The 15,255-nt window shown below is 46.0% G+C and overlaps 8 protein-coding genes across 8 annotated transcripts; 3 read left to right on the top strand and 5 right to left on the bottom strand.

The window, feature by feature from the left end:
- Window positions 1–49: 49 nt before the first annotated feature.
- Window positions 50–2,172, bottom strand: B0J16DRAFT_357197 (uncharacterized protein; the record flags this gene model as incomplete). Its single annotated transcript, XM_046129524.1, has 4 exons — window positions 50–1,607; window positions 1,657–1,776; window positions 1,829–1,987; window positions 2,063–2,172. The coding sequence occupies 4 exons, from the start codon at window positions 2,170–2,172 to the stop codon at window positions 50–52; spliced, it is 1,947 nt and encodes a 648-aa protein (XP_045979583.1).
- Window positions 2,173–3,296: 1,124 nt separating this feature from the next.
- B0J16DRAFT_386826 (uncharacterized protein) lies at window positions 3,297–3,823 on the top strand (the record flags this gene model as incomplete). The annotated part of the gene is made up of 2 exons (XM_046131599.1): window positions 3,297–3,660; window positions 3,711–3,823. 2 exons carry the CDS (start codon window positions 3,297–3,299, stop codon window positions 3,821–3,823), a joined length of 477 nt encoding a protein of 158 aa, XP_045979582.1.
- Window positions 3,824–4,251: 428 nt separating this feature from the next.
- B0J16DRAFT_273042 (lysophospholipase) lies at window positions 4,252–6,301 on the top strand (the record flags this gene model as incomplete). The annotated part of the gene is made up of 4 exons (XM_046123621.1): window positions 4,252–4,303; window positions 4,485–4,910; window positions 4,968–5,117; window positions 5,169–6,301. 4 exons carry the CDS (start codon window positions 4,252–4,254, stop codon window positions 6,299–6,301), a joined length of 1,761 nt encoding a protein of 586 aa, XP_045979581.1.
- Window positions 6,302–7,031: 730 nt separating this feature from the next.
- B0J16DRAFT_402362 (uncharacterized protein) lies at window positions 7,032–7,710 on the bottom strand (the record flags this gene model as incomplete). The annotated part of the gene is made up of 3 exons (XM_046132645.1): window positions 7,032–7,115; window positions 7,171–7,356; window positions 7,423–7,710. 3 exons carry the CDS (start codon window positions 7,708–7,710, stop codon window positions 7,032–7,034), a joined length of 558 nt encoding a protein of 185 aa, XP_045979580.1.
- Window positions 7,711–8,943: 1,233 nt separating this feature from the next.
- On the top strand, window positions 8,944–9,586 carry B0J16DRAFT_374134 (uncharacterized protein; the record flags this gene model as incomplete). Its single annotated transcript, XM_046130581.1, has 3 exons — window positions 8,944–9,014; window positions 9,136–9,348; window positions 9,412–9,586. The coding sequence occupies 3 exons, from the start codon at window positions 8,944–8,946 to the stop codon at window positions 9,584–9,586; spliced, it is 459 nt and encodes a 152-aa protein (XP_045979579.1).
- Window positions 9,587–9,967: 381 nt separating this feature from the next.
- Window positions 9,968–10,715, bottom strand: B0J16DRAFT_346178 (uncharacterized protein). Its single transcript, XM_046128401.1, has one exon. It carries the CDS (start codon window positions 10,572–10,574, stop codon window positions 10,128–10,130), a length of 447 nt encoding a protein of 148 aa, XP_045979578.1. The 5' UTR covers window positions 10,575–10,715; the 3' UTR covers window positions 9,968–10,127.
- A 1,278-nt stretch (window positions 10,716–11,993) lies between these two features.
- B0J16DRAFT_402360 (uncharacterized protein) lies at window positions 11,994–12,959 on the bottom strand (the record flags this gene model as incomplete). Its single annotated transcript, XM_046132644.1, has 1 exon — window positions 11,994–12,959. One exon carries the CDS (start codon window positions 12,957–12,959, stop codon window positions 12,102–12,104), a length of 858 nt encoding a protein of 285 aa, XP_045979577.1. The 3' UTR covers window positions 11,994–12,101.
- Window positions 12,960–13,916: 957 nt separating this feature from the next.
- Window positions 13,917–14,664, bottom strand: B0J16DRAFT_346174 (putative phosphatase regulatory subunit-domain-containing protein; the record flags this gene model as incomplete). The annotated part of the gene is made up of 1 exon (XM_046128400.1): window positions 13,917–14,664. A coding segment is annotated over one exon (708 nt), but the record flags the coding sequence as incomplete, so codon positions are not given.
- Between the last annotated feature and the right edge of the window lie 591 nt (window positions 14,665–15,255).

Below are 15,255 nucleotides of genomic sequence, written 5' to 3'. Positions count from 1 at the left end.
AGTACAACCGTACCAAGCCATATCCAACACGCTGCTGTACCTAGATAATCTATCTTATCTCCTGACCCTTGTTTTCTCCTGTCAACGACAATTGAAGCCTATCCATCAGCCTTCCCAGAATCCATTCACTCTCCCCATTAGCACTTATTAAAGGGCTCTGACTTCCAATCCACGACCATTTCCTTAAGACAGTATGGTCACACTCCTGCTGGTCAACGCTGCCATGTTTTCTTGGATCACTCTCATCTTCTCCGATAAGTTTGAGATACCAGGCCCATTGTTCGAAAGTATAGTGATGAGGTTTGTCCTCCTTAAGGTGACCCAAAATCTCACGAATCTCGGACATCAAAAGGAGTTGTAGATGGACCTGTGTGGGAAGGTCGCCAACACTCTTTTGCGAACGAGAGGTGAAACCCGCACGAGGTTGAGTGTTCTGTGGATCCGGTATCGTGATAAGAGGTTGTTGGGTAGGCAATTGTTGACCAGTGGCTGTTGAAGATGCTCCTCGATCATCAAGCTCATTGGTGTTCCCTGCGAAGACTTTGCCAAATGTGATTTTGTTAATAATAGTCTTCAAATTCCTCACAAATCCACGATCATCCGGCAAAACCGTGACTTTTCCGAGGAGAATAGTTCCATCTCGGATAATCCTAACCACAGTATCACTGGCATTTGATATAAGAATCGTCATAGTTGGCAGAGCAAGAAGAGACCAAAAGACATAGAAGGATCTTCCAAGATTAGACGTTGGCGATAAATCCCCATATCCAATTGTCGTCCAGGCCACGAAGCAGAAATAAATGGCGTCAAAGTATGTCCAGCTTTGCTGGACCTCCTCAGCTTTCTGGAAGATGAGGGCCCCTATGAACCATAAGGAGAGCCACAAGAAGGTCGAAATCGCCATCGCAACCCATCTTCTGCGTGTGGAAGACCTGGCCTGAATTCTCCGCATTAACTGGAATTCAGTTTTACGGCGTTCAAACTCGCGTCCTTGCACTTCGACTGCGCTTCCACGGGGTATCTGCAAGTCTTCATAAATAGGATCCAATGTGCAACCCTCGCCCTTTAGAATCATCTTCTTGATAAACTTGTCTTGCTTCCTGTGGTCTATCCTCGTCCTGATGCATCTCCTCGCGTTCTCAAGAATCAGAATCCTGACCGAGCTGATGACCAAGCCAAGAGATATAATCCCGGCTAGTGCGAACGGAATCAGGAGTCCTCTTCCGAGGTTAGTCGTAGGGTGATAGTCCCCAAAGCCGACAGTAAAAAGCGTAACAACTGTCCAATATACAGCATCGAGGTAATTCCAGGACTCAATCTCGGAGAAAAGATAGGCTCCAAGAAGTAGATATATCAGGAGTAAGATGCTCTGAAGCATTAGGGTGCGTTGACTCACAGTTAGTGGTAGGCTCTTTTCATAGCGATTCGTATAAGCGCCCCAAAAGGTCAAAGTAAGGAGTGTTGCATCAGCAAAATATAGTATAGCTGCAAACATGCCATAGTAGAAAGACTGAGACCAGATAATATCTTGGTTAGATAGTCCTTTGTCTTTGAACGGCCGAGCGGCAGTAGCGCTTAGAGCGATGCGACAAATTGAAGAGGTATACCTGTTAGCAATAAATTAGTATTGAACCAAATATTAAAATGCTCTCGTACCATCCAACTATCGTGACAGGCAGAGCTAAACCAAAACGGACCCGTCTCGCCATGTGGAGAAGAAGGAAGAGATTCGCAACGATACCGATCAGTAGTTGGATAGCCTCTATGACCACCAACCTAAGTTGAAGTATTAGCAAAGAATAACGATCAGATCTTGTTGTAGACCTACCATGAAGGATCAGGAACATTCACGGCGCTCTGTATATCTGCCCCAGGAACAAGGTTTTGTCGCCACGGCTCAGCTAATGAGCATATACTAAATGCTGAAGCAACTGGACCTAAAGTGCCAGCAATCATCGGGAATGCTGTTGAGAGGAACCACCAGCTTCTGCACCAGATAAGAATCTCCCGTGTTAGTGAAAGTGTATTCATCAATCGCCGTCCATTCAGGGTTAAGACCTACTTGCGACCGTTCGTGTCATTGTCCTTTGGTAGCTTTTCTCCATGCGCAGTAGAACTTCCAATACTGGAATGCAAATGCTGATTGGTATTTTCTTCTTGAGCGATGTCCATGGCGGTCTGTTACCTGGGATACCGTTCAATAAGAAAGAGAGAGTTTCAAGATCGAATCTGAAATCGGAACAGATCGAGTTATGAATTTCAACGTCGAGGTTCACAGTGTTGGGTACCCTAAAGGCGATCTTTACCTGGTGCCTTCGGGACTGAATGTGATAGGTTTACCGTGGTACAGCGACTAGAGTACCAATTCCTCCATCGGTTTGCAACTATGACTGAAAGGTCATTCAATTCCGTAGCCTCTCCACTACTGCAGATTCATTACTTCCCGACAAGAAAAGTCTCCTTGACACGTAACAAATTATTAGCCATGGCGTTATCAGGGAATGGTACTTTGCACAACCAAAGCTTTCCTTATCCTGCCGACTAATTCTAATACGAATAACCTGAACGGGTGAATCCAAGTTGGTGTGCAAGTGTAAAAGATAACAAAGTCTGTTGTAAAAACAAATTTTACTCCAGAGTCTGGGCTCTACCTCAAGTGTTGGTGTTGAAATAATGAATCTAAAGTGGCTCCGTGCCTCCGCTTCCAAACGGATACGGCACAGTCAGATGTGGTTACATTTGCTTGCAGGCTCGCATGCACATCTCAGTGAGTCATAGAACTGTAATTCCTTAGTTAGCACAACACAGCTGATATGATACCATACATGCAAGGTTTCAAAGTCCAATCACAAATTGTCGCTAGAAGTCCAGATCGGTCGCCATTGCTACCCCTCACTCCAGCATCAATGTCAACCTCCACATGTTTGCTGTGACTTGCATGAGCCGCATGATCTGACAAATCATTTGCAGATGAGGAATGGGAAGGGAGATTAGGTTAGAAACTGGCCAGGGTCTGGACCTCGGACCATTGTTGGTAACCTGATGATTGATGACGCTAATGATGCACACCAAAGATTTGTAAGAGTACTTAGAAAAATGAGACCAGCCTCAACATCAAGGTCACAAGCCCCGTTGGTCCAGTTTCAACATCCTCAAACACAGGGCAACAAACTATATTAAGAAGTCCCTTCTCCTACGCATGGTGATTTGTAGACCACAGTACGAATGTCGGTAGCTGCTACCTACCCTTGAACAACCGAACCTCGTCACATCATCTCTCGGAATCACTCAACACCATGGCCAGTCGGGAGCTGTTCGTGGTGATCCTGAACCATACTAACGAAGAGCTCAATACCGAGCTTGAATGGCCAACTCTTACACATGGCCATTTCATCAAAGACCCAGGCTCGCCACCACTACAGACAATCCTCGCTGGTGAGAGCGGCATGTTGCGTTGCAAATCAAACCACTTAGGCGGAAAGATCGAAGGTTCAATTACGTACCGTATGGTCGGATTCGGACCAAGAAACGAAGTGGTTTTCACATGGAGCCTGCCTTATGTTGGTGTGAATAAGTTTAGCGCTGCGTCGGCCATCCCTAACTTCAACGTGCACGTTCTGGGTGGACATGGCAATCAAGCTGTTGTTGTCTTTGTACTAGGTGAGTCAGCTCTCCATGGGATAGATGCGCGTCCTTAGTAACGCATTTAGAACCTAGCCAAAAGACAGATGGAGGGATGGAAGATGGTGGGGTGTTAGCTGCTGCTGCTAAATATCCTTTGAAGTGTGCCGAGGGACCTTTGACTGGCATAAGTCACGATTAGGTGGATGTCGTATTCCTGTCTCAAATTGAAACTCAAATGTGGTAATAAAAGAGACTATGCTTATGGCTGAATTAATGCACCATGTTGTGGCGGCACACCACCACCATGTACCCAGTTGCGGTGGCTGGGACATGGTCCAACATGTATCAAAAAGCAAACTTTATCGGCTATGGAAAACATGCATGATGATAAGGCCACATAACAGTGTGCAACACATGTCTAAAACGATAGACACACACTATGACATGTCAATACAGTGTGGCGAACTTCAGCAAGTGGTTGTTTGGCCATGCGGTGTAAGGTCTATTCGCAGCTTCAAAAACCGTCGATTATCCTTTCAGTCTGCTATTGCTCTTAATATTATTCACTGATTCAGCGAAGCATATTCTTGGATTTATACATTGCTGAGTCCAGGACAAACTGTTATCATGTTCTTCATGCAACTGATCCACTTTGTGGTATTGCTAGCTCCAGCTGCACGTAAGTGAATCTTTCGCAAGATCTACACCCCATTTGACGCATGTTCCAGTTCAACATTCAGTCTTCGCCAATGCTGAAGTCTTACCATTCCTTGGTCCGAGGGGAGCCCCAAATGCACCTGATGGCTACGCTCCAGGTAAAGTCTCTTGCCCAGAAACACGACCTGCTATACGTCAGGCAGCCAATCTTTCATCCGAGGAATCAAAATGGCTGGAACAACGTGATAAAAATACGGGCGCCGCGTTGAGAGATATCCTAAAGAGATTCGATATCGGAAACTTAGACACAGACTCGTACCTGGATAATATCCTGAAGAACGACGATGCCCTTCCACGAATTGGGATTGCTATCTCAGGCGGGGGTTATAGAGCCATGATGAACGGTGCTGGTGCTATCGCCGCGTTTGACAATCGGACCACAAGTTCCAGCAGCAAAGGCCACTTGGGTGGAATTCTCCAGGCTACTACATACCTGAGCGGTCTGTCTGGAGGTAGCTGGACAGTTGGAAGCTTGTATACGCAAAACTTCACATCGGTTGAGTCCATCATTTCTGCAAAAAGTGGATTTCTATCAACTCTTTGGCAGTTCGATGACTCCATTATTGAAGGTTTGTCAAAGCCTCATTTCTATCTGTAGAACGCTTTGTTAATCTTGAAATCTATAGGTCCGGCAGGCTTAAGGCGGTCACAGTACTATCGTCAGTTATACCAGGATGTGAACGACAAGGTGGAAGCAGGATTTAACAAAAGTATTACCGATTACTGGGGAAGATCTTTGTCGTATCAGCTCGTCAACGCAAGCGATGGAGGACCAGGTAAACCTTTCTCCGGTCCTATATTGATGGGAGTAACTAACATCGCTTTAGCATATACATTCTCATCGATTGCAAATGATACCGATTTCGCCAACGCACAAACGCCAATGCCCATCATCGTTGCCATTGAACGGACAACGGGTCAAATTCAAATCGCCACCAACTCTACCATCGTGGAATTTAACCCATGGGAAATGGGCTCTTACGACCCTGGCCTTTCTGCCTTTGCACCTCTGAAATACGTGGGCTCGTCTTTCAATAATGGTACTCTCAAGCGAGGCAGCCAATGTATCGCGGGCGTGGATAATGTCGGATTCGTAATGGGCACATCAGCGTCATTGTTCAATCAGGCTTTTCTACAAATTGGCAAAGCCGACGACGCTCCAGACGTCTTAGTCAAGGCCATCAACAACACGTTGGCAGATGTTGGCGAAGAGAATAGAGACATCGCCAACTGGCCCAACCCATTTTACAAATACAACCCCAAAAACAATTCTAACGCTGATTCGACGATTTTGACACTCGTTGATGGAGGAGAGGACCTGCAGAACATTCCACTACATCCATTGCTCTTGTCGGAGAGAAAAGTCGATGCCATCTTCGCCGTTGATGGCTCCGCTGACACGAAAACACGTTGGCCGAACGGCACAGCTCTCGTAGCAACTTATCAACGATCCAAGGAAGGCACGTCACCACAGAATAATGATTTCCCCGAAATCCCAGATCAGAACACTTTTGTCAATCTCGGTCTAAATAAGCAGCCTACATTCTTCGGCTGCGGTAACTCAAGTGGCCCGCTGATAATTTATCTCCCCAACGCGCCATATACGACCCAATCTAACTTCACAACATTTGACCTTGAATACAGCGACACTGATAGAAACAACATCATCCAGAACGGATACAATGTCGCGACTATGGGGAACGGTACAGTTGTTGAGAATTGGCCTACCTGCATTGGTTGTGCCATTCTGGCAAGGAGCTTTATTCGAACAAAGACCGCTGTACCATCCCAGTGTGAAGATTGCTTCAAAACGTTTTGTTGGAATGGGACTACGAATGACACAGTGCCAGGACTCTATGAGCCAGATCAGATCATTGAAAGTGGTGTGGGGGTTGTGGCACCATTGAAGGGTGTAGCAGGTTTTGCTCTGTTACTAAGCTTCATGCTTTTTTACATGTGAAAAATGTAAAAGGCTAAATCAAAGTGCACATGTGCAATATTTCAGATGGATTATGGGATAACTTAGCTTTAATAAGTCTAGTGTATTACCTTGAATCTCTTCAGACCACGTAAAGCTTGTAGACTGCACACCATCTGCTTTATAGTGTAATACTTCTGCTTAACCAGATATTGGCACAGCAGCTTGTATGTACGGAAGAGGTTTGTTATAGTTGAGACAGCTAATACTTTAGTCTCTATATTAAATTATGTGTAATTAGCGGTATTCTGCGTCCTATAGTTAACCGATTGGATGTATCAAGAAGAAGGTGTGTTCCCACAAGCGTTACGTGGTCTAAAGTGATAAAATAAGTAAGCTGCTAGTTATGGATGAAGAAGAAGAGACTTCAGGAATCTGACAAGATAAAAAACAAGCATTAAATACGTGTCAGCTGGTAAGCTGATGTGTCCCTGTTCCAATCTGTTGGACCGTTGCAAAACTAGGAGCTAACTGTGGTGACTTCAACAAAGTCAACATTAACAACATCTGTCCATCCTGGCCTCTTATCCTCCAGGCTCTACGTCTGCTATCAGGCAGTACATTACCACGCACTCGAATCTAGACGTCGCTTGCGTTATCCCTCTGTGAAACTGATTGAATACGATCGCCTTTAGCCCGAGGCTCAGGCCTTCGTTGCGAAGATTGTTAGCATATAACTCCCATTCCAAGATGGCTGATGTTGAAGTGAAACTTACTTTGTCAGCTTTTCGGCATGTTGCCTGAGGTCGTTTTTGGTCTCGTCCAGCCTGATATAGGTGACGAAAACATACGCACCCTAGAGTTCTGCGTGTCAGCATTGGTCAATAGGCCCAGATCCTGTAGCGACTTACAAGGATACCACTACAAAAGTGTAAGAACCACGCGATGAATGAAAAGGCCAAGGCTGTTCTCCATGAGGCGCAACCCGCATCGCCGATAGTCGCTGGCGTAACACGTCCAACACGATAGAAACGACCCCAATAATAGCCCCAGTAATTATAATACCAATTAGCAGAGCATGTATGAGTACCTGTTCTCTAAACGATGTAGAAACATCACGTAATCAGTAATTATCCTGGTTGGGAGAATAGGGAAGAACATACCGTTTGGAGCAAGCAATATGCCACAAGCCACATAACAAACAAGACAAAGTCAAATGGGAAGCCCAGGAACATATTCTTGAATGGCGGGCAGAAGAATACTGAATAGAGGATACCAAGACATGCGACGACGATGGTATAAATGATACGTCCGTCGATGTGCGCCTCCGCAATGCCAGCAAGGTAACAGAAGCGTGAGAGGATTCCAAGGACAATTATTGCGCTGGCAAGCTCTGCAAGACGCAAAATAACAGAAATCACTTTGTGCGCAACACCAGTTTCTCTCGCCATTGTTGCTGTTAGGAGTGGGTGACTGGCTTTAGGGTGGGTAACCTGAATCTCGAGTATGAGATACAGTCGATGATCATACAAGTCAGATCGAGATGAAACCGCGAAGCAAACAGTGCGATATATACTCGGAGGGTTGTAATGTTTACGCAATCATATCACGTGTAAGTATCTTCATTGCACCCTATTGTTGTCTTCGTATATCATTTGGTAACGGGCATTAAGGATTGGTGCAGAGAATCAGATGATGTTAAGATTGAGTTTAGCTTGATCTGAAAGAACGTTGTTACCGATTCTTGACAGAAACCTTAAAAGCGCCGATGAAATAACACTGACTCATGGCTGCTTATGGCAGGGGAGAAAGACGTTATTACCGGTCCTTGACATGAACTTTAAATACGCCAATGAATTAACATTGACTCATGGTTTCTTATGACTGTGGTGCAGCTCCTGTCATTCTGATACTGTTATAGGCCCTAATGGTGTACCCGGCCCTTTCTCAGTAAGACACATGCTGTTAAGGTTGAGGGGTAAAAGAGACTTCAAGCCCGTATACTACTAAAGGGTGCATGATCTGACACAGGCCATGTTGTAACTTTCTGCCTGCATGTACAGTGGTTTTTATTTTGTATCGTGAAATTTTGGTCCCTTGCAGTTAGCTTGCACGTGTCTGAGAAGGCGGGTGTGGAAATTCCCTGTCTAATTCGCGGCTGACATCGGGTCTTAAGATACAAGGTGGTGTGTGAGATGTTTACTTGATTGGTTAAGCCTTTACACCATAATGCCCATGTTCCCCATCATGTCAGGGTTTACATACTGTGGATAACGACCCTGGAACCGGGACCGTGGATTTACGAACAAGCCACATTCACAGTACAGATGGCTTTGTCCAATCTTTAATGGATTGAATAATTGGCTTTGTGGAATCACTTTCCAGTTTCTGCAGCGGGTCGAGGGACAGATGAGGGTCTAGACCAGGTATCTGCGCCCACTCTCAGCCCAGTACATCCTAAACAGGTATGCATATCGTGACATGTGTTAAGCTGAGCCGGCCATTGCGCCGTTACATCATGGGGATACCTGTAGACTGCAGCCCATCTACATTCACAAAATCTGCCTTGGATCCGATGACACGAATATTTATGATAGGTTTACTGAAGGAAATCTTTATTGACTTCAGATCCTCGTCATCTCACACCTTTCATCTGTGAAACATATTGCTGTCACCCTCAAACCATGGCACCATCAGATCGCCACGAAGCCATCACCACCGACATCCCACCGGAGGGAGAAAAAGATTATACATGGTGTGCTGTTTTCGTACTCCCACTTATCCTGGTGATGATCTTACTTCATTTGTTCCTACCAAAGTCCGTTCTTTGCAGTCCTATACTGATCACATGCACAATTTGGCTAATGGTACTCAAGGTTGTACACCTGGATAAGACCTAAGGCTGCAGTAACTTCCACTCAGCCAGCCAGTCCTGACACCTCTACATCCTTACCCTCAACTACCGTCCAAACACGGGACCTCTCACAATTAGAGGCCTCCATTCCAGCAAAGAAGTGCTACGACTTGAAATTGGAGCTTTCTAACCAAAACCATGCTTTTTGGGCAACCATAGCGCCTAGCATAATCTGGTATGTTCAATACGAGCCCATGAGCCCCAGAACAACAGCTTAGGTTGCCTTCCTCTTATACAGCGTTATCTGCCTGGAAGAGTTCAGCGATGCAGATGAAGTCCGCCATCTCGCGTGCGAGCATATCTTCCATTCTGTTTGTATTTCAGGGTGGTATTTGGCGCAGCACGACACATGTCCAATCTGCAACTGTGACTTTGTTCAAGCCCTGCAGAAGCCGTGCGAAGCGCATCTTTGAAGTAGTCGATAGGTAGTCTAACATTGTAAAAAAGATTATATCACCTTGCAACTTTATGATAGGTCCAGATCTAGAAGCACACCTGATTCTTGGCAACGAATTAACCGCTGTAAATGGGGGCATACCCAACTAATACTTTTCGGGGCTAGTGGTGCCGAGGATCAACCACTTGCTGGCGTACGTCACACTGATGTCTTTCATCATGTGACGATTAATGAAAGGTTTACACCTGAACCCCTGAGTTTTTGTTACTAAGCACGCTAGAAGAGGTGGGGGGGGGCCTTCCTGATCAATTAGAAGCTTAATCTCTGTCGCTGTAGTAGGGGATTGGACCATCAAGGTGGACCTCCCGCATACTCCATCAGCTTTTTAACCAATAAGTGCTCTTCAACTCAGTAAAACTGGTGACTGCAGGGAGTAGAGCCCCACTGACAGAAGTTCAGGGTATGAGGTGTATTAAAAAGCCGACTGAATCAACTCTGTAGGTTATTTGTCTTGCCCTCGCCAGAACAATACAATAGCCGGCCATCCTCTCCTCTGTTCAGTTCAAAGCCTCACCTAACTCTAGGAGTCGACATGTGAGTCTTCTATTATCTTCCTCTAATGCTAATATCCGCTGCATCGCGGCGTCCAAAACTTCCCCTCTGCTGTAACAGTAACCGGCATCAAGCGACTTACTTTCGTTTCCCATCAAGCCCATTGACGGCATCGATGTATACAAAACGGCGAGCAACCTCTCAAAGCCCTGCTTCAAGCGTGCCCTGTACTTTTTCTCGATGTTATTGTGACAATTCCGTGCTCGCTGCACGCCGGCCGCGACAGATGTTCTCTGCCTTGTTCTTTTCGGCTTTCGAGAAGCTGATCGCAGCTTAACTTCCGGTGACTCTTTCCCTAGATCATCCAGGTTGTACGTGGCACCTACGTCGCCTCCAGAAGGTTCTATTGAGGTCTCTCTGACCAACGTGGACTCGAAGTCGAGGCTCGACATGTCTTTGGTATCATTCAAATGCTCGACAGATATATGATAGCCGTCCCTGATGCTATCGAGCCATTGGGGTACCGAGAGCAAGTTTGACTGAGATGAAGTATCCAAGGCAATCGTGCCTGGAAGCCCTGGTGAGGAAAGGACCAACGGGCTAGCTAAATTACAAGACCGTGAGATTAATGAAACGATCGTCTGTCTGGGCATTGGCTTACCGTGGTCCAAGGTATTTCGAATCGTGTCAAGTGGCACCTGTAAAACGTCAGAATTGACAGCCGAAACGAATCTGGTTTGCTCTGATATGTGGTCACATGGCAGGCCAATTTGCAGGGCTCCTTAAGATGTTGCCTGTTTGTGGCCAGACACCGTTGCTGCCTTTTCTCACGCACCTTGCCTTGGGTATGTGTTAGAGACCAGAGAAGGTCTCTAGTATCGCTTGTAATGTCGCTGGCTGCCATGTAGGTGATGAGTCGGTGGAAGGGCGTCAATGGGAACAGGATCTATGCACGATTTGGTAGTAGTCACATGCACTTCAGTACGGGTATCTCTATATATAAGCTTTCTGTGAAGGCATTCATTATATAGATCCGTGGTTGTGGTATCAAGTGAGTCGGATGCGGCCGCGTTCAATTCCAGCCCTATGCATTGTTGTTGAGGAAATCGAAATCCTGGCCAGTGGCGTTGTCGTGGCGGTCTAGAACTGCGGGGAGAGGCACAATAACATTTATACCATTTCGGGAACCTGTCGTCACAACAAGATAAAATGACGGATCAATGATGTAACAAACTCCCCGCGAGATCGAGATTGCGGTTTTGTTTCTGTGTTATTTCCCTCACTCTAGTCCATTTCAGACACTGTGCACATCACGGAAATAATCTCTGTATCCACCCACTTTCACGATTCTCGAAATGCCTTCACGACTTTAACTTGTTCATAAAGGTTGTACTAACGTCCATCGGTAAGTCGAGAATAGGTTATGGGCTTTACATGTTGCCTTCCTCTTTACGATGCATTCCTCCTCATTGTGTATGCAAAAGAAGCATTTGGATGATACAGTGCTTGAATAAACGTTGCCAGCATTAACTCAACGGAACACCACTGTAATTGGTAGATGCAATAAGGGTGTGACACATGCATCGCATTGCAAGGAGCAACCTCGAATCTCAACGATCGTAAGATTACAGATCTTACTGGAGGATTTACGATGTCGTGCATGAACTGTTCTTACCTTGAGTGGGATGACAAAACAGGTACAAGGTAAGGGTCTAGAACGCTCTGTGGAGAGGACCCAATCAAATTATTCCGATGGCTTTCTGACATGTATGTGGTACCCACTCTTTCAGTTAGACCCTTGTCACTTCATCATGGGATATAAGTAGTAGATAAGGATGTGTCATTTGCCAAATCCGAAACCATGCATTAGGCTTAAAGTCTATCGTCAGTAAGTTACTTTGCGAACTCTCCACCAACACTTTTATAATTATGAGAGGTAAGTATTAGAGCGTTTGAAAATACAGATTGGCCAATAGAAGTCAAACAAATTCCCCCCCTTCCTGGGAGTAGAAGCCCCAGTCTGTGTAATCCACCTCACCAGCATATACATCTGGACTCGTGTCGGATGACACGGATTCTTCCACTGCTTTGTGCGCCGCGTCTTTGATGTATCTTTGTATCATCTCGCAACCACAGCTGCCGTGCTTAAGTATTTCCGACTTGAGCATGAACGCCTCGTCCTTCAAAACACTGTAGTAAGCAGCAAGTTCTCGATGCCGCGTTTCTGCCTCCTCCAATTCCGTTTCAAGTGACTCCTGTTCATCACGCTTTCGTTCACGGCATCGTGCCGCAGCTACCCTATTCCGTTCCAACACTCTCTCATATCTGCCAGCTTTTCTTTGGACAACAGAAGACCCGACTTTTCGACAGGAGAAGCGCTTCCTTCCCGTAGACAAGCTTTTAGCCTCCTTATTATCACTTCCAGATGACCCCGCACCTGTGTCACAGGATGTAGCAGAAAGGGGTGTCGTCTCTTCTTCTGGTGAGTATGGTTGTTGTTGTCTGTCGTGAGGGACCGGTCCGTAAGCGAGAAGTCCGTACCCAGACGGCGTCGGGGGGAAACTTCCGAACTTTGTTGTATGCATCCATGCATCCGTGTGATACGAACTCCCATACCACCCAAGATCACGATTTGACGATGGTGCTAGGTGTGAGCTGTCACATTTTGGTGGAAGAAGAGGGTGTGCAGAAACGTCCCATGCCCCCTCCTGTGGGAATAAAGGAGGATTGAGTAAAGTATTGCCAATCAGCTGATGGGCTCCAGTAGTGCTATTGCTACCACGTGGATCAGTGAAATCCGTCATCCAAACGCCCGGTAAGGGTTCTCCGAATTCCATGGTTGTTTTCAGTCTCGTTATTTGTGGTTCCAAATACCCGGGTATCGGAGGCAGCTCTCTGGTCTCTGTTGAATGGACCCCTGATTATCGAACTGGTACTTTGATATTCAGATGAGACGATTGGTTGAGGTCAAGCTTGATAACAGTGAAGCATTGATGGTAATGATGGTGTGTCTGGCTGTCGATCGTCCTTTTATAACTGAGTAGTGGGTGTTGAAAAAACTCCGTTCGTACATCACGAGAGTTACTTTCGTCTTTAATACTTGAAGAAACTGTGGTCTTGACATAACTGCGATTGACAAGTGATATGATCCACATCAATGTACCATCGTCAACGGACCGTTTCAAGTAAGGCTTGGCTAAGCCCTAAAACCATAAAAGCCGTATTACCGTCCACTGCTATCCCGCCTGTATTTCCGCTTCTTGCTTGGGCTGAAGATAACAAGCCCAGTTACAAAAGCTAAATACCAATTGAGTCTAGCCTTGTCACATTGCTTTCTACCTCTTTCTTATTTCCCCTCTCACCTAATTCCACTTTCGCTCAGGTACAGAGCCGCTAAATCCAACTGGGACTAACAAGCCCCTCGTCCAATTTAGTGCTTATGAGACAAACAGGACCTAATAAATAAAGTTTGTGGTACGCGTGTTGCCCCATTTTATCTCGGAACTTTCACATGCTATTTGCGCCATACTTACCTAGCTAGCCAATGCTAACTTCAGTGTATGAGGATGAGGGGGCATGTCTGCAGCCTAGAACTCCGTGCTCCTGGACCCAATACTAAAAGGCGTTAGGAATCAGGGTCCCTCCATACGGAAGTTTGACAGGACATCAGGTCATTCATGACATGATATGGGAGGGACATGCTTTTAACGCAAAACGATCATTTTGAATTATTCCATGGCGTGACTGCACAACGAGATGCGCGCTAACGCTTACTCACTGCCGAAAACCCACGTGATCGAACTCTCAACTCGCTCGTCTATGGAAGTCTACTTCGAAGTTCATGCCCGAGTTGTTGTCCCAGAATTCCTCCTCATTAACAGAATAACGTACACGAAATAGTAATGGACCAGAATCAAGATCATCATCTCTAGGGAACGCAATGCTCATAACAAATTTCTCATACTTCAATCCACCCCTGTCACTTGAAGCACGATAATACTGTGCAGGCGTTTCGGAAACCGTTTTCCAACAGTCTCTGGTAAAGTGACAAGTAATAAATTTCTCGAATGCCAAGTCAGCCACCACGACAAAAATGACTAAAACATTCCGTCGACCGGAAAAGAAAACCCTTTGAACCCTTACGGGCATCTCCCTACGCGTTGAGTCTTGCTCGGGAAAATTAGGGGTCGACATATCCCACTCAGGTTCTCGGGGAACGAGCGTGCCAGCTACATTGTCGTAGAAACGTGGATTATCCGCGACATAACAAGGAGAGATAGCAACAATGCTTGGCTGGTCTGTCTTGAGAAAGAAACAAATACGCTCCAGGTCCTGGTCAAAATGGACGGTCTTAGGTAGTCTGTTAATTGTATTCTCGGAATCGTGACCAGTCCGTTGCAAGTTCAAGCAAGGCTTTTGCCGAAGTGCTCCTTGTTTTATCCGTGTATGTTCGTTGCTGGAACTCAGCGGCGAAATGCAGTTGCGCTTTGCACCAGGCCATCGATTTCGCAGCGAACCTCCACACCCAAGATCCAACCGCGGTATCAGTGAACGGAGACGCAGGATGTGCTCCGAGGACTCTTTTAGTCCTGCCGTGTTCATAGCACATCTACTCAAAGTTGTGGGGAAACTGTGCTCTTTCGAATCGTCTAGCTGAGAGTATGGTGGTATAAGAGATCCGACGCGTTTGGAATCAACTCCCCGATATCGCTGAGTTAGATGCCCGGAACGCAGTGTAGTCGCTAGTCCACGTGAGGTGACAACACTAGCCTCCATGATCTCTGACGAGAAGCAAACGGATGTTATAAAAGTGAACTTTTTGACAAGTACAAAGACTTGGAACCGATTTTTGCGCCTTGCATAGGTTGGGTTTTCGCAGTATGAGACACAAGAGGAGCGTGAATAAAATAAATGACATCACCTAGTATGATCAAGAGAAGTTGTAAAGAGGAGCAGTTTAGCATGTTTGTCGATCCCTATATAAACAGGGGAAGGGAACTTTATTGTTGTTCTTATGTTCGGTTGCGTTGATAGATAGCTCTCCATAATGTTGGCCCTACATTGGTTAGTGCGGAGCGATGCCGACCGTTATCGCTATTGACTAACAGTAGCAGCTTCTCTTGGGACGAGACG

This window comes from Fusarium flagelliforme (genome assembly GCF_020744385.1).
Source record: "Fusarium flagelliforme strain FIESC 12 MPI-CAGE-AA-0113 chromosome Unknown B0J16scaffold_6, whole genome shotgun sequence".
NCBI classification, from domain to species: Eukaryota; Fungi; Ascomycota; class Sordariomycetes; order Hypocreales; family Nectriaceae; genus Fusarium; species Fusarium flagelliforme.
Note: the sequence above shows the minus strand (reverse complement) of the source record. Positions and strands in the feature narration are given on the sequence as shown.